The sequence below is a fragment of the Pseudoliparis swirei genome, chromosome 8 (genome assembly GCF_029220125.1).
Source record: "Pseudoliparis swirei isolate HS2019 ecotype Mariana Trench chromosome 8, NWPU_hadal_v1, whole genome shotgun sequence".
NCBI lineage: Eukaryota > Metazoa > Chordata > Actinopteri > Perciformes > Liparidae > Pseudoliparis > Pseudoliparis swirei.
This window is the reverse complement of record NC_079395.1, coordinates 19,881,616-19,899,205: the sequence shown is the minus strand read 5'-3', so window position 1 is coordinate 19,899,205 and position 17,590 is coordinate 19,881,616. Positions and strand designations below refer to the sequence as shown.

The 17,590-nt window shown below is 46.6% G+C and overlaps 1 protein-coding gene and 1 long non-coding RNA gene across 2 annotated transcripts in view; both read right to left on the bottom strand.

The window, feature by feature from the left end:
• LOC130198496 (catenin delta-2-like) overlaps nucleotides 1-17,590 on the bottom strand; it is a 264,975-nt gene that overhangs the window by 156,292 nt on the left and 91,093 nt on the right. Inside the window, exon 3 of the mRNA XM_056421662.1 lies at nucleotides 12,253-12,365. Coding sequence (XP_056277637.1) covers nucleotides 12,253-12,365 — 113 coding nt within the window. The remainder of the gene's footprint in view (nucleotides 1-12,252; nucleotides 12,366-17,590) is intronic.
• Nucleotides 1,311-2,387, bottom strand: LOC130198621 (uncharacterized). The gene is made up of 2 exons (XR_008832655.1): nucleotides 2,130-2,387; nucleotides 1,311-2,056 (listed from the first exon to the last, which is right to left on the bottom strand). It is a non-coding gene; the product is annotated as an uncharacterized LOC130198621 (long non-coding RNA).

Below are 17,590 nucleotides of genomic sequence, written 5' to 3'. Positions count from 1 at the left end.
TTTGACTGTTGGGTTATTATGAGTTGACAATACACAATTTCCTGGCTTCAGAAAAAATAATAATAAGTGGACCTTGTTTTTGTTTTTTTATCATATGGTTTCAAATGTTAGACATGAGCTGTTGAGCTCATTTAATGCTGATCTAAAGGAAGCAAACATGCAGCTTTCCCAGTTACAAACAACACAGAAAATAAACATTGAAGTATATTTAAATGGAAGCCTTTCCTTGAGGCTTCTTGTTAATGCTACACGACTGATAGGATTAGCTCGCTAACGTGACACAAAAGCATAGAGTTTAAGTGAGAAATGGTAGCTTGAAGCCAGTTGAGCTAATGCAGCAAATGAGTGTTTGCTCGTGGAGTTTAATGTTTATTGCACCAAACTGCTACTGGGCAGCCTGGATTTAAAACATTATGAGAGACAGCCAACAACAATGATGTAGCTTTTAGCATGTAACACAAGTTACTAAAGAAGACACTGTATGGGCCAAAATGCTTCGCGGCCATGCTACTACCATAAAAACAAAGAAGTTAGACAGGAACATTCATCTACCACAGCTAATTATCCACCGAAATGACAAAAGGAACCAACTCTAAACACAGCAGCAATTTGAGTTTAGTTTTACTTCCACCAAGCTGCCAAGAATATATTTTAAACTCCTCGTTTAAATGCTGCGCACAGTGTCAATACATCTCGCCGCATAATGCTAACAGAGATAAATCCCTCTTCATGTCTTGTAGCTGCAGATTAAATGTCGTCCCTTCAGGCTGCGATGATTCAGAACGGCAACAATACCAGTGTTTCAGTGGAGATTGGGCAACAAATCCTTCACGCTTTAAGCACTGCAAACCTCTAGCAGTGCCTTGTTGTGTTTCGCCAAACCATTTGTCCATTTGTTAATGACATAAAGCAGTAGCAGGCGGGAAGTAAGGACGCTCCACTCCTCACTCAATAATGAACCCGGTTAATCACGTTAGCAACATGGCAGCCATTATTATTCCATCTGTGCGCCAACTGGGTGACGAAGTGGACTCTACACCTCCGATGGTGGCTGCTGTTTTAAATGTGTGTGTGTGTGTGTGGGGGGGGGGGTGCTGTGACAATGCTGAGGAGCTAAACGCATCACCAATTAATTAGGCCGCTGAATGAATCGGGTTCTAGACCATCTTTCGACTCTTTGTTGGACCATCCCTCAAATTGAAACGAGAATTACAATGCAGGTGTGGTGACTGTAGTAGTGAACCCAGTCCTCAGACTGGGAGGACACGCTGGTTCCTTATACAGACAAGTAGCGAGAGACGAGGTTCCAATCCATTTACAATATTTATTCAATCACACAAGGTATAAAATGCAAGATAATAATAAAAAAGAGCCGTTACTGAAAATAAAGGTGTAGGATGGGGTTCTGACCGGTGGCGGGGGAGGTAGACCAGCGCGGGTGGGGTCCCAAAAGAAAGTAAGCACTGCAATCACTCGTGCACGCCCTCAACACACTCACACAAACACACGTGAGGGTCGGCACTGGAGATAACTTAAAAACATAACACACAAAGGGAGACCCCAAATCCCGGAAGCGCCACTCCCGCCACCTTGGTCTGCGAGCACCTACAAACACAAAAGACTAACTCAATTAATAACAAAACCGGGTTTCCCCATGAAGGGAAAACCACACGTGGCAAAATCAAACAAAAGACAAATAATAAGCAGGAGACAAATGAGAAACCAAAAACAACAGATAAACACAAGACAACCTAATAAACCCCAGTAACGGCTCCTACTCAAAGGGAGCTAAATGGCGTCCCACGCGCCGCAGAGGCAGTGTTGGCTCGGCCCTGTGCCCGGGCGCAGCCACAGCCGACGCAGTTGCGTTGGCGTAAATAGCGTTTGTGGATGCTCAACAGTGCCACGGCAATGGTTAAAACAATCCTAGGCAAAACAGCAGTGGCCCATGTGGAGTGGCAGCGTTCCGCTGACCTGGCCAACAGTCTCCGATCAGTCGGGCATTCCAAGCATTCCAAGCATTCCACTTGGAAGGTGGGAGGAGGCAAGCTGCCGGCTATATAAAAACCGGAACGAGTTAGGGACACGTCACAGTGAGATCATAACAGCTGGAGTGGAACTGAACTCACCAGCGCGCACCGTGATTAACCTCCGTACAGGAGGAGGGGAGCCCAACGCGTCCGCAAACGTGGCGGAAGCCGTGCTTGATGTCATGGGGGAACCAAACACTTCCGTCCCTTTTACCGGGCCCCGCGCACCGTGATTGGCTCCCCCGAATTAGGTGTGCTGACGCCCAGAGTGAGGCTACCCTCTGCCACATTCTACCCCCTCTTCTTAAATCGTCGCCCCGACGATGGAACGGCAAGATCGAAAATACAGTAACCTAATTCCAGGGCCTAAATACAGCAAACACTGCATTAGCAACCGGACCAGGGGGGTTTCCAGGCCTTTCAGCAACTCTCTCCACCGATCTGGGGAGATGGTGTACATTTGAATGGTGACCAGCAGTTGACCGTGCGGTCCGACGCGCTGCCACCTCCCCATGTTCAGAGTAACTGGAGAGTGGGCCAGCCCAGGCCGAAGATGGTTGGTCTGCACTCGCAATAATAGGCACCGTGGAGGCAGGGGCCGCTGGTGGGGGTAGCAACCGAGGGATGGATGGGGTTGCTTGAGGGCCTTGCTGCGGCTGCACTAGCAGCAAGTCACCTTCAAAGGAGGACTCTCCCTCAGAGCGCGGCCTGTCCCTCGAACACGGGCTAATGGTGGAGACGCGACCTGGAGAGTCTGCTCTAACCAGTGCTTTTAGTCGGTTACGATGGACTTGCTTGGTTTTACTGGCGTCCTCCACCGGGGCAATAGTGTACACTGGGCCACCATCCTTTGGTGCCTTCACAACTCTATGCACACCAGGACACCACAAATCCTGGATTTTGTGACGTCCCCTCTTGCTAAAGTCCCTCAACAACACCAGCTGCCCTGTGGTCAAAGGGGCATCTCGAACATGCTGGTCATAGTTCTTCTTTCGGCGCTCTGCTGCCAACCTCAGCCTCTCCCTAGCCCCTTGAAACGCTACCTGCAGCCGAGTCTGGTGCTCCTGCATCCACTCATGGATGTTTCCTGCAACCAGGTCTGGCACTCGGCCCAGCAGGAAGTCGACGGGCAGCTGAGGTTCTTGACCAAACATGAGGAAGAATGGAGATTCCCCTGTGGCCTGATGGGGAGTGGTGTTATAACAATATAATACCTGGGGCAGGCAAGAATTCCAATCTCTCTTTCGAGAGACTGGTAAAGTGCGCAACAAGTTGTGGAGGGTTCTATTGAACCGTTCGCACTGCCCATTACCAGCCGGGTGGTAGGCAGTGGTGCGAGACTTTTCAATGCCATAAAGGGCACACAGCTGCTGGACCAGGGAGCTTTCGAAGTTGCGGCCCTGGTCCGAGTGTATACGGGCGGGGACACCAAATTTATAGAACCACTCTGCGACCAAAACCTGTGCTACTGTAGATGCCCGCTGATCACAAGTGGGAATAGCCATGGTATATTTACTGAAAACATCGGTCATCACCAAAACATTTTCCAAACCATTCTGGGCAGGTTCCAACACAGTGTAATCAATGGCCACAATCTCATTAGGCCGTGAAGCCAATAAATGCCCCAAATAGCTGCGGGTAGCTGGCTGGGTGTCTTTGGCCACTTGGCATCTTTCACAGGCCTGACACCAGTCTGCCACCGCATTGGACATACCTGGCCAGTAGCAACGAGCTCGCAAGAGCTCCAACGTTCGTTCCACGCCTTGATGGCCGTGCTGCTGATGAACCCCCGTTCGGACCTCGTTCTTTAAGACAGCTGGCAGTAGCAGTTGGAATGTTGCCGCTGCACCATCAGGGCGGAAAATACATCGACAAAGGACGCCGTTCTGCTCAACCAGACGGTCCCATTGTCGGAGTAGCACCAATGCGGGCTGAGATAGATGTTTCCGCTCTTCCTGGTTAGGACGCTGCTTTTGTCTCAGAATGACATTACTTCCTGGATAACTGGGTCAGCCTGCTGGAGAGAACACAGGTCAGACAGGGTGCGATTCGGCAAGACAGTGACCGCAGCTTGGGTTGCCTCAAGCTTCCCCAACTGCAACGCCCGCTGTAATGGTTCCGGGAGCAAGGTGCCCGGGACCAGGATGTCCATGTCCCGCTCCCCTGGTGGGTGTTGCCGGGAGAGGGCGTCAGCGTTCTGATTGCTTCTCCCCGACCTGTACTTTAACTCAAAGTCAAAGGATGCAAGTTGGGCTGCCCACCGTTGTTCGGTCGCGCCAAGTTTAGCAGAGGACAAGTGGCTCAGTGGATTGTTGTCTGTGTAAACAAGGCACTTGTGGCCCAACAAATAATCCCTGAATTTCTCAGTTAGGGCCCACTTTAGTGCCAAGAACTCAAGTTTCATTGAGCGCTCAGTGGGTTTCAAACCTCGACTGGCATATGCTATCGGTCTAACCTTGCCGCCGTGTTCCTGTGAGAGCACTGCCCCTAGTCCACCAAAGTTTGCATCTACCTCAAGGATAAAGGGCAAGGAGAAATCAGCATAGGCCAGGACAGGTGCAGTGGTCAGTTTAACTTTTAACGCCGCAAAGCTACGCTGGCACTCCTCTGTCCATTTCTCAAGAATCTCTGGCGCTGCCCTCCTTCTGGCCTTGGTGCTTCCCAGCTCGGCGACCAGCTTATGGAGGGGGGCTGCCAACTTGGCAAAGCCCTCTACAAAGCGACGAAAATAGCTGGCAAACCCCAGAAACGATCTCAACTCTGAGACCGTAGAAGGCGGCTGCCAATTCGCCACCACCTCGATTTTGCTCGGATCGGTGGAAACACCCTGATCCGAGATGACATGGCCCAAGTACCGCACTTCCTTCTGGAAAAACGCACATTTGGAGAGTTTCGCCTTAAGACCCTCCTGCTGAAGCCGACCGAGCACCACTTCCAGTCTCTCCAGATGTTGTTTTACTGAGGAAGAGAAGATCACAATGTCGTCAAGGTAAAGTAGTCAGGACTGACATTGTCGGTCCCCAAATAGACGTTGCATTAACCTCTGGAAGGTGCCAGGGGCGTTGCAGAGCCCAAAGGGCATGCGGTTCCACTCAAACAGACCAAATGGGGTGCAAAAGGCAGTCTTGGGTCTGTCTTGCTCAGCCATTGGGACCTGGTTGTACCCGCTAGCCAGGTCCATGGTAGAGAACCAGCGGGCACCTGTCAGTGCATCCAGAGATTCCTCGATATGAGATAAAGGAAAAGCATCTTTTCTGGTCTTGCTGTTAAGTTGGCGGTAATCAACGCACAGGCGGAGACTACCATCCTTTTTCTTTACTAGAACGATGGGCGAAGCATAGGGGCTGCAACTCTCCCTGATCACTTGCCTTTCCAGTAGCTGATTAATATGCTCTTTTACTACCTCATACTCTGATGGAGGGATACGCCTGTACCGTTGTCTTACAGGCACGTCATCTAAGAGCGGAATGTCATGGGCTATCAAGTTAGTACAGCCCAAATCTCCCTCATAAGCAGAAAATACTGAGGTGTACTTGCCAAGGAGGGACCTCACCTGTTCCTTCTCTTCGAGCGACAAGGACGACAGGTCAAGGGCCTCCAGCTGATCAGTCACGGTTGGAAGAACTGACTGAGATGCCACTGTGGCTACACAAGATGGCCTCTCGGTGACTCCTGTGGGCAGACTGACAATATTAACAGCATCCAAGGTACCTACAATGGTGCGGGGGTACAGCCACACATCAGTGGTGCCCACATTAACAATCGGTATGTAGGCTGTGCCTCGTATCACTCGAACCAAGGCGGGCGACGCGAGCAGTCCAGCGGGTAAGCCGGTTTCAGGGGGTTCAAACAACACAGTGGCCCCAGAGTACTGCTCAGCGCATGTAGCCGCCACTACCTGCATGGTGCCCCCTGCGATGCGACTAGCCTTCTTACCCCGGATCTTTACTCTGCCTGCATTACCCAACGGGGCCTGTACCCCGGCCTGATGACACTGTTGCAGTGCATCCACGAGATACTCTGGGGCCCCTGACACCGGAGGGACATCAAACAAAGCTTGGCCATGCTGTCCAAAGAGCTCCGCATAGCACCTGCGCATCACATTCATCCCCAACACCCCAGGGACTGGACGGGGCAAATCACCGGGGGGGTTCTTTACGACTAACACCCCACAGCGTGGCATCAACTTGCCACAAAGCTCCACTTCCAGTTCCAGGTAACCGATGTAAGGAATAGGCAACCCATTAGCGGCTCTAAGTTCGAGCCAGTGGCAAGATTGAAGTCGTTCCTGGCCCCACGGCTCGAAGTGCTGGAGAAAGAAACTCTCGGTGACAGTGGACACCATGGATCCTGTGTCCACCAAGCAAGGTACCTTAACTCCCCCCATGTCAACAACCATGTGTGGACACGAGGACACTAACTTAGAGGCTTCCACAGTACCATTCCCAACAAACCCAGAGCCAGTAAAGGGCCCAACCGAACTGTGGCTCTGCAGTCCGGTGGGTGCTAGTTTCCCGAAGGCGGGGCTGGTTGGGACTGCCTATCAGACTGCAGCGGAGCCGGTCGTGCCTGAGGGTGTGGAGGTGCGAGCAACCCGTTGCACTCTCTGGCAAAGTGACCAGGTTGTTGACAGCGTCTACATATTATGGGACCTTGACGAGGCGCGTGATTGCGCTGTTGAGAGTTCTGCAGAAGAGCAATGCTGTGAGTAAGCTGATTTAACTGTTGTTGCTGCTGTTTCAACATGTCACTCAGCTCAGTCCACTGGGGAGAGTTAACCATCACTGGGGAACCACCATGAACACCATACTGTATCCCAAGGACTGTGGGGACAGAGTGACTTCGGCCCCTCATGCCACCTGGCAAACCCTCCTGTTCCCACCTTATTGCCTCCCCCCTGACATCAAGCAACGCTGCGGTCGGCTTCCCCCGCACAAACTGTTTTAATCCGCGACGAAGAGCGCCATCTAGAACATGTTCTACAAATTGGTCTCGCAACAACACTTCCGCGTTTAACATCTCGCTCGGTGCGCGCCGTTTTACACCCTCCATGCGGCTCAACAAAGCAAGGGAGAACTCTTGTAAGGACTCCCCTTCTTGTTGTTTTCTAGAAAAGAAAGCCTCCTGCAAGGCTACATATGACTCGGAACACCCGTACAACTCCTGTAGCGCAGCAATTACTTTATCTGGGTCCTCTCGTTCTGTGCTAGGGCGAAATTTAATTTCATCGCGTGCCTCTCCTTCCAAGTGGTCAAATAAAAAGAATGCCTGATCGGTGGTGGACAACCTTCGCGCCCTCATACATGCCGTCACCTCCTCCCTCCACTCATCCAACCCTATGCCGGACCGGCCCCTAAACATAGGGCATTTCCTGTCTCGGGGAACTGTTGAATTAGATAATTTACTAAAGCAATATGTAAATTAGGATTTACTAATGTACCATAACTTCATACATGTTGTTATAGAATGTGTGTTATTGTTTAATAATTTACAATATTGTTTAGTGAGTGTCTGTGTATTATTGTTTAATGCATTGCTGTAACACACTGGTGAAGGTGAATCTCTTTGTGTTCCAAGAACACAGATCAGTGGCAGAAAGGAATCCCTTCCCCCCCCCCGGCATGGAGAGAGCCCCTGAAGGAAACCCCATTTCCTGCAGTGGACCGCATGTCGGAATGCAAATGGTGGCCGGAGTGATGACGTCATGTGGATATGCAAATCTACCAACAGCCAGACTGCTCGGCCAATGAGCGAATTGGGGAAAGATGGTACCAAGACAATGTATCCAATGAGAAGTGGATATTTCCCCTGGGGCCGGGACGCCCGGGAAATATAAAATGAACTTTCGGAGGCTGCGAGACACTTCTTTTCGGTGAAGCAAGAGACAGTTAACTACAAATGGTTTAGCCAGGAGTGGTCTGTGGATTGTGAAGCCTTAGAAGTCCTCGGCCGAGAATTTATACTCTGTATCTGAACAGTTATTAGTTATTATCAACGATTGGTTATACTTTTTATTAAATACATTTTATTATAACTTTTCGACTCCGGACATTTTCTTCGGTTCAGCACCAGGGGATTTCTGAATATTTAACAGAACAAACACTAGCCTCTCGGTAACAGGGGCACTAGCATTGACAGGAGCGATAAGTGGCACAGAAGTAGAAGGGAGATTACTAGGGTCAGGGAGGTTGGAAGCCTGTTCCTGGCGTAGCTTCTCATTATCTGCTGTTAACTGAGCAATTAGGGCCCGCAACTCTTGCAGCTCTTCTGCCATTACTACAAATGGGTCAATGGGGAGGACTCTGCTACGGTGAATGGGCACGAAAATAAAGAAAATCAAAAATATGTTCGTCTGATACTTTACCAGAACCTGCCACTGACTCGCAGGAAACTCGAAGGACCAGCTGCTGTTTTGCCTTTCACAAGAAAATCAATAAAGAAAATACACAATTAAACACCCTACAGTAAATAACATGTATGATAACAAATCAAAAGAAAGAATGGAACACACGTCTCCGCGTTCAAGGAGTAAATCCTGCCAACAACGCCAATTGTGGTGACTGTAGTAGTGAACCCAGTCCTCAGACTGGGAGGACACGCTGGTTCCTTATACAGACAAGTAGCGAGAGACGAGGTTCCAATCCATTTACAATATTTATTCAATCACACAAGGTATAAAATGCAAGATAATAATAAAAAAGAGCCGTTACTGAAAATAAAGGTGTAGGATGGGGTTCTGACCGGTGGCGGGGGAGGTAGACCAGCGCGGGTGGGGTCCCAAAAGAAAGTAAGCACTGCAATCACTCGTGCACGCCCTCAACACACTAACACAAACACACGTGAGGGTCGGCACTGGAGATAACTTAAAAACATAACACACAAAGGGAGACCCCAAATCCCGGAAGCGCCACTCCCGCCACCTTGGTCTGCGAGCACCTACAAACACAAAAGACTAACTCAATTAATAACAAAACCGGGTTTCCCCATGAAGGGAAAACCACACGTGGCAAAATCAAACAAAAGACAAATAATAAGCAGGAGACAAATGAGAAACCAAAAACAACAGATAAACACAAGACAACCTAATAAACCCCAGTAACGGCTCCTACTCAAAGGGAGCTAAATGGCGTCCCACGCGCCGCAGAGGCAGTGTTGGCTCGGCCCTGTGCCCGGTCGTGCCGCGACGCAGCCACAGCCGACGCAGTTGCGTTGGCGTAAATAGCGTTTGTGGACGCTCAACAGTGCCACGGCAATGGTTAAAACAATCCTAGGCAAAACAGCAGTGGCCCATGTGGAGTGGCAGCGTTCCGCTGACCTGGCCAACAGTCTCCGATCAGTCGGGCATTCCAAGCATTCCAAGCATTCCACTTGGAAGGTGGGAGGAGGCAAGCTGCCAGCTATATAAAAACCGGAACGAGTTAGGGACACGTCACAGTGAGATCATAACAGCTGGAGTGGAACTGAACTCACCAGCGCGCACCGTGATTAACCTCCGTACAGGAGGAGGGGAGCCCAACGCGTCCGCAAACGTGGCGGAAGCCGTGCTTGATGTCATGGGGGAACCAAACACTTCCGTCCCTTTTACCGGGCCCCGCGCACCGTGATTGGCTCCCCCGAATTAGGTGTGCTGACGCCCAGAGTGAGGCTACCCTCTGCCACACAGGGTCCGATGAGTAATTAGTTTGAGACGGATGGAATCCCCTCTCGCTTAACGCAATCAAAGAGGAGAATAGGTGATGGATTGGTTGCGTCTATTAGTGTGTGTGTGTGTGTGTGTGAGTGAGAGAGACAGACTTTAATCGTCTTACATTGTCCTGAGAAGCAGGCTGAGTGCATTACCACGATTGTGTCAGAAGTGCTGTGTTCACATTACGGGACCAGTATGCAATGTGTGTTCTTTGAACTCGGAGCGGAGACGAACCTTGGGTCCAAACCCAATCAAGCGGCAGATGTTATGACACATTGTGCACAGTGTACTTCCTCTTATCATGAAAAAAAACCAACAACAACCACAACAATAACAACAACAGAATAGAAGGCCCAGAGCAGAACAATGGACTCATGTGACAGCTGCACAGTGTTTGGTTCTCTTTAGGAAGCAATAGCACATTTTAATGAACAATTAATAGCGTGTCATGTTTGCAAAGCTGGGGATTTGCTTTGTGTCATCAGACCTGAGCCGACATTCAATTTAAACTACCGAAAGCAGACACTTTGATCAACCTGGAGTGTGTTACACTGACAGGGTTGGCACGGTTTTGCCGCAAAAGAAACGTCTTTTTGCTCACTGCTGCTGAAAAAAGGTATTCTGGGAAATGCCGTCTCTCCTTCGTATTACCAACAAAGGAAATTAGTGCGATTTTGGACCATACTGCCCAAGTTTGGAATGAATCGGGCTTAATCTCTAGGAGTTGGTATTTTACAACTTCCTAAAATGTGAAAAAAGGCTAAAAATGCAGATATTGAACAATTGATCACAGCGCCCCCTAATGTTTAAATATTCTGTAAAAATGTGGGTATGTTTAGGGATGTCATGTGGTCATAGGCTAGCAATTGGGTGAGGATAGGCCCAGTGATTTGGAAGTTGTTCATCTTTACATATTGGCCACACCCCTTGGAAGTCCATATCCTCTGAACGCAATGAGATATCAACAAGCTTTTAAAGATTTTTAGGTTTGTATGTTAGCAAAAAATGCTGAAACAAATATATGTTGATTTGTAAACATTGCACTTTGGCTCCAAGTATAACAGGTTATGATTTGATTATTAATACATTACATGATCATCAAATCCGGATTGACTCTGCTGTTTATATATATAGCCTTTCTTGAAGCACACCTGACGCATAAAAGCAGGTATATATGAGGTATATATGAGGTTTTCATCCTTGAGCTTCTATTGTACTTATATCTAAAAATCACTCTGGATCGTGCAACATATTTTATACGGCAATAACAAATTAATTGCCCCCTTGAATTCCCTGTTGTTATTCTGCGTGTTTATTATGAGGAGCAAGAAGAGGGATAATAATACTAGTAGTAGCTGGAAACAGATACTAGGTGTTCTCAAAATGAGGTCAGCAATCGTGAACACAATTACAGGAATGTAATCTTGCTCACGATAATAAGTAAGTAAAAACAGCTCTTCTTTTGAACTGGTAAACATTCAAGGTGGGGAATTATAAATAACAATGACTTATGACCATCCATGATGTTGTTTGGTTACAATCCTTAAAATAGATTAGCTACAGTCTTTAAAAGCTACACTAATCAATCATTTACTGACTTTGGGCAATAGTCTTCACAGACCCTTAAAGTCGCAGTTCTTTGAAGCATTTGGCATCTTTCAGCTCATTGTTTTTATTCTAGAAGTCTTAAACTATGACGCTCTACGTACCTATTTCGCGTAAAGTTTGGCACGTACCAACTTCCTTTTCAAAATAAACTTCCACTTTCACGTAAAACACTGCAGGAAAAGTCCACAGTTTGTGTTTAAATAAGGACATTAGGGTTCTGGGTTAGGTGGACTACATTAGTTAAGAGTCCTGTGTTTGCTTGAGCCATCCATAACCGCCGACAGTTCAGTGTTGAGCTCAGGTAGGTGCAGCACATCCTTTCAGCAATCAACTGATTTGCTCAGAGGTCCTATTTCAGCTTTATTGGCCATATATTTTGATTTAGCAACGATGTCTCAACATGATTGCCATTATTCAAGATAAATGCTACACGTAGTTCCTTTGATTATGCAGGCAAAAGCTATCCCACAAAAAATAATTCTGTCATTATACTGTATGTCTGTTATTGTCACATATCTTGCGTGCTTTAGTAATTCAGGTTATTTTTATTTATTTTTGTCGAGTACTTAATGGCTTTTGTCGGAAAAAGTACAAAGAAATGAATCAGTAACTTTTTGTAGTATATCCCAAGAACCATTGACCAGATGTGTGCATCTCTACCACTTTGATATCTGTTAATGGTGTGAATTTAAAAGAAAGATATATAAACACATGTGTCGCAGCTCTGTCGTATGAATGTGTGTGTGGGTTGAAGGAACACCGATTTCACTCGCTCTTTTATTTTAACACCGTGGTTTCAATCATAGAGTTGGCGTTTTGGGCACAAATCACGGAGTGTACGTGCTGTGAAGCCGGTCACCTGCTGACACGCGTTGGGGTCAGAGGTCAGAGTGCACGTGAGAGGATCTGAGACAAAAAAAAACACACCTGATGCTCGTCATGCTTCCAGTCTCAGAGCCAAGCTTACATCTCTCCAGCTGACTGGCAACGATCTGGCGTTCGGCTTCCAGCTCCCTGGTCAGACGCTCAAACTGCAACTCCTGCAGAGAGAGAGAGAGAGAGAGAGAAAAAAAAAGTGTCAAAACGTTCTATCTGCTTGTCACATTCACAATCATCCCGAACCTCTCTTTTTGGCCAACGACACGTTCTGAATTGTTGTGAAATGGATGCCCTCTGTGGCGTCAGAAGAGGCCAGATAATGCCGCCGCGTCTGCCACCGTTTCACGCCAAGAGGAGTGTGATACGTCGCCGAGATAAAGCGAAACAGATGACATTTTTGGGATGATGGATTTTTTTGTTTTCTTTCCACATGAAAGCTTTAGTCTAATGGCTGCCTCACACATCATCTATACACTCTATAGCACAGGTATCCAACCACGTCATTTATGTGGCCCGCGATGGCTTGAAAGACATATGATCATCATCATCTTTTATTTTGAAAGTAATTTTTGGAGTGCCGTCCTTCATGCTGCGTTCACACCAAAAGAGAAGCCAACTCTTGCGTTTATTCTCCGTCGTAGATAAATATTTTTATATTTATATGAATGCATCTGCAATATGTTTACACTTAAATTAACAATAATGAAATACAAAGACAGTTATTTAACAATATGCTCGGGAGTAATTACAATTATAGAGTGGTTACAGCCCTTTGAGGGCAGCCATGATGCTGATGTGGCCCACGGTGAACATGAGTTTGACACCGCTGCTCTATAGTATTCATCCCGCTGATAGGAAGCAGGTTATCAGTCACATACCCCCAAATAAATGTTTTCTGTGTAGTGGCTCACCTTCCCCCTAAAATGTTTGGCCTAAATCTAATGTGCATACAAATTAAAGGTGGATGTAAAAAAAATAATAACGTGAGGAGATGTGCGTTGTGGTCCTCGGTAAAGCCGACACCTTTGAGCGGCTTTTCATGTGCGAGGCGGTCTGTTCCGCTCCAGGCACATGTGTCATTCACAAAAAAAGAAGAAGCATGTAACACTATCAGGTGTGACATAACGAGGGGGGGGGGGGGGCACACCTGGACCAGTGACCCGCAGCAGAGCGCTGAAGCAGCTGTGTGAGCGTAACCAAAAAACATCGACTGTAAAGGCCGACATGACAGGAAACAATGTAGAACATTTGAGTCATGAAGCACATTTAAAGATATATATATATATATATATATATATATATAAATATTATAAAAAGGTTTGTTATAAATATGTATGTATAAATTATTACCTCTGAAATCACATTTAACAACGACTGTGTTGCTGTTCAATGTGTGATGAATAACCACCAATTAACAAACCAGCAGCTGATTATAGTATTTGTGTATCTGCTGCTGGCTCGAACGTTATAGCTGATTACACATAACCAATTTAACTAATTTGTGCGAAGAAGAGATGGAGAGAAAGGAAAAATAATAATAATCCAATTGGATTGAAGATCCTATTAAAACGGTGTCACAGGAGCAGCGGCACTGACATCTTGGTTTAGATGTTGACATCGCTTTCTGACCCGTTTTCTGGTGGGTTTCCAGTCAATAAAAGTGATGAAATTATAATAAATCATGTCAGGATGTGAGATGTAATCAATCAATCGTTCAAGTTTTCCCCGGTCCACATTTGAATTTGCACTAAGCGGCGCTTCCAATCAATTCAAATACAGATATTTAGCATAGCCCAAAATTACAAATGCTACTGTGTGAGGATCCAGGAAGCGCACATTGTAATGCTCATCCACTTCTGTCAGGATGTCGTAGCCAGAGAGAGAGAGGACCCAAACTCTTCCAAAGAAAGATTTAATTCTCTGCTTACAGGTTACACACGCGTACAGTATGACAAAAACGAACTAAACGGTACAACGCCACACTGGGGAATGAGACGAACAGAGTTTAAATACACAGGGAGGTGGAGGCCATTGGACACTGGGCAACGAGACACAATGAGGGCGGGGCTAGCAATCACACAGAAGGAAACAATCAGGACCAGGGCAGACAATCACAGGGACAGGAAATGCAGGGAAAAAGATGACACAAGAGCCGTTTCTCAATATGAGTTCTTGTATGTACTTCTCTGTACTTGTGGACTCGTGAGTACATGTTCCAATTCAAAGTTCGCTTCTCGCAAAGCACGGTCAAAATACCCGGATGTGACTTGATCCTCCCACTTTCCGGACATGCATCAGAGGAGACTTGTGCGTACTCTGGCCAGCCGATATCCCAGAATGAATTTCACACCAGCAACCGAAACAACAGCGGAGGAGAAAATAAACGACTGACAGTTGACTTTTTATAAATACTACTGTTGTTGAGTCATGGAATGCCATTTTAGGATGTTTTCAGGTGAGAAGTTAGTAAAAATCAAATCTTGCCGTAGATTTGAGGTCCTGCTCGCTCAGTGAGCTCCGCAGCGCCGGGCGTTCACTATATACAATATACAAATATATATGTATGTATATAACATATTTATTATATATATACATATTTATATTTATAAACAATATATATTTATATATGTTTTTATTTTTTACACAATATATATACAATTATTATGTGTATGATTATTTCATTTTTAATTGTGTGTATATAAATAAATATATATATAAATATTGAGAAACGGCTTCAATTTCAAGTACACTGAGTCCAGACTTGTGTTCCTTTGGAGTCTGGACTTGGACTTTGGTCCTGGGAGTCCAGACTCCGAAGGACGGGAGGACGGGAGAACGGCAGGACGGTCTTTCTGCGATTGCAACAGCGGCTGACTTGATGACGTCACCACAGCAGCTGTTCTTGCTCATGAGTTCACTCCAATTATTCACTGTATATCATTTTTTACAGTCAAACAAAATATGACAACCCTGCTTTTTTCATTATCCTTTAAATATAATTATTTTATTTTGAATTGTGTGTGGATATGAATAAATAATTAAATAAATATATATATTAATTTATTTATATACACAGAATTCAAAATGAAATAATCATACACATATAATTAGCATGTAGTCGGGCTGCGACTGATGACGTTTCACGAGTCCACGAGAACACAAGTAGAGAGAAGTACGGACAAGAACGCATATTGAGAAACGGCTAAGGACTTCAAAAAAAGACACAAAACAAGACGGAAACTCCAGATCATGACAGCCTCGTGTTCCCTGTGTTCTCCGTTCTCCCGCCTGACACCCAGCGACACGGGAAACAAAGTGCGGGACAAATTGCAAAATGACATTCATCTTTTTCATAACACGCAATGTGTGTTTCCATCTCATGACAGCCTGTGGCGTCCCACCGCAATAATACATTGTGATTATAATGACAATATAATAAGTTCAGAAACTGCAGATTTCAGCGTAATTATGCAACGTCTTTTTGCTCTTAAAGGGACAGCGCGGTGAAAATATACTACTGTGGGTGGTACCCTGACTATGGATAAAACACCTGAACTATCCCTTTAATGGAAACCGTTTACACTACACTGCAGCTAATTACACTAACAATGGTTGGAAAAAAAGTTTCCCACCGGCTTCATGACACAGTTGAGTGCTCGATGCAACCACAGTCTGTTGATGCTAAAATGTTTTAATGCTCTTTCACACACACACAGAGACACAGAGACACACAGACACAGACACACACCAAGTTTTTCCTGCGTGGTTTCTTGTTTTTTTCTTTTGCAATCAAATCAATCCAACCAACCTCATCGACTGAAAGAAGGGAAGGAAAACCGAGGACCCCAAAAAAAAGAACAAAAACATAAACGCTACTTTGAGGCGACATCGCCAGAACAGATGAAGGGAAGAGATGAAACGTGTTTTGTCTTTTGTTTGTTTGCTTGTTTGCCGCTGAGTAACTTAGCCATGGCGAGCCGCGAGAATTCAGTCGTGAGGCTTCGTCTAAAGATCCAAACAAAAGCAATTCCTCGCCCCCCCTCCTCCTCCTCCTCCTCCCTTGCTATCCTCTCCCTCCAATTCAGGGCTGACAGGCAGACACCTGTTACTGCAGAGGGAGAGAGGCACACACCACGATGGGATGTTTTTTTTTCAGAAAACAAAAAGAAAGTAAAGGGTAAACAGGATTTGGTTTAAGTAGTGAGAACACGTACCTTCACATGGACCATGCTTCACGGAGAGGACGCACAATCACGGTGACTATCCTGCTTCTCTTTGCTCCCCATATGGTCAAAAAAGCAACAACAACACTTGCTCTCCCTCCTCCAAACTCTCATCTGTCCCGGGTCAAACACAGCGTGAGAGTGAGAGTGAGAGAGAGAGAGGAAAAGAGAGAGAGGGAGAGAGAGAGAGAGGAAGAGAGAGAGAGAGGGAGAGAGAGAGAGCGACAGTCACTTGAGCTGACTGCAACCCAGCCCCTCTCTCTCTCTCTCTCACTCTCTCTGTCTATGTCTCTTTCTCTCTCCCCCTCTCTCGCCCATTGAGGGGCCACGAAACACACACACACACACACACACACGGTGTTAACTGAGGCACAAAGGTCCCTATGGCAACGGAGCATTCAGAAGCCCTGTGGCATTATTTATGCAACGTTGCAACACAATGGGCCTTCCCACCGGCCGACCCTCGCCAGTCTCTTTATACCTCTCTCTGACCACACCATCTGCACTTCTCCTTCTCCTCCTCCCCCCACCCCCCCCCAGCCACCACCACTGAAAAGCAAGGGGGGGGGGGGAGAGGAATTAGGAAAAGGGGGTAGGCGGCTGGGAGAGACAAAAGATGGAAGTGAGGCGCACACACACTCACAAATGTACACTCATGCCGACACACACAAACACACATGCCCTCACGCACCTGTAGGACATATCCACAAGCCAACACACACACACAGACACACACACACACACACAGTTCTACAGATAAGTTCAAGCACACACACACACACCTCATCTGCACTCAGCCGTGGCCTGACAATACCTTTCTCTGTATAGGTTGCTTTTATCTCACAGACTGAGAATTTGAACGCATGCAAAGTGGAAACGTGTCGCTCCTCGACAACAAATTATAACATGTGCGTGCTCATGTTCGGTTCATTTTTAGGATTTTTTAAGCGTGAATTCAAACGGCGGAGAAAAAAAAGAAAACAAGCTTAGGTCGGGTTATAAACAAACTACAACCGCGGTCACATGACTTCACGTCACCGCCACGAAGCACAAGGAGGACTAGTGTTGGTCCCATTTACAGACCATGAAGCAAGGCGTGCTTTAGCGTGGGCTTACTGTGATTGACAGGCTAAAGGTTGTAGATCCCGTTCACTGGTTGCAAA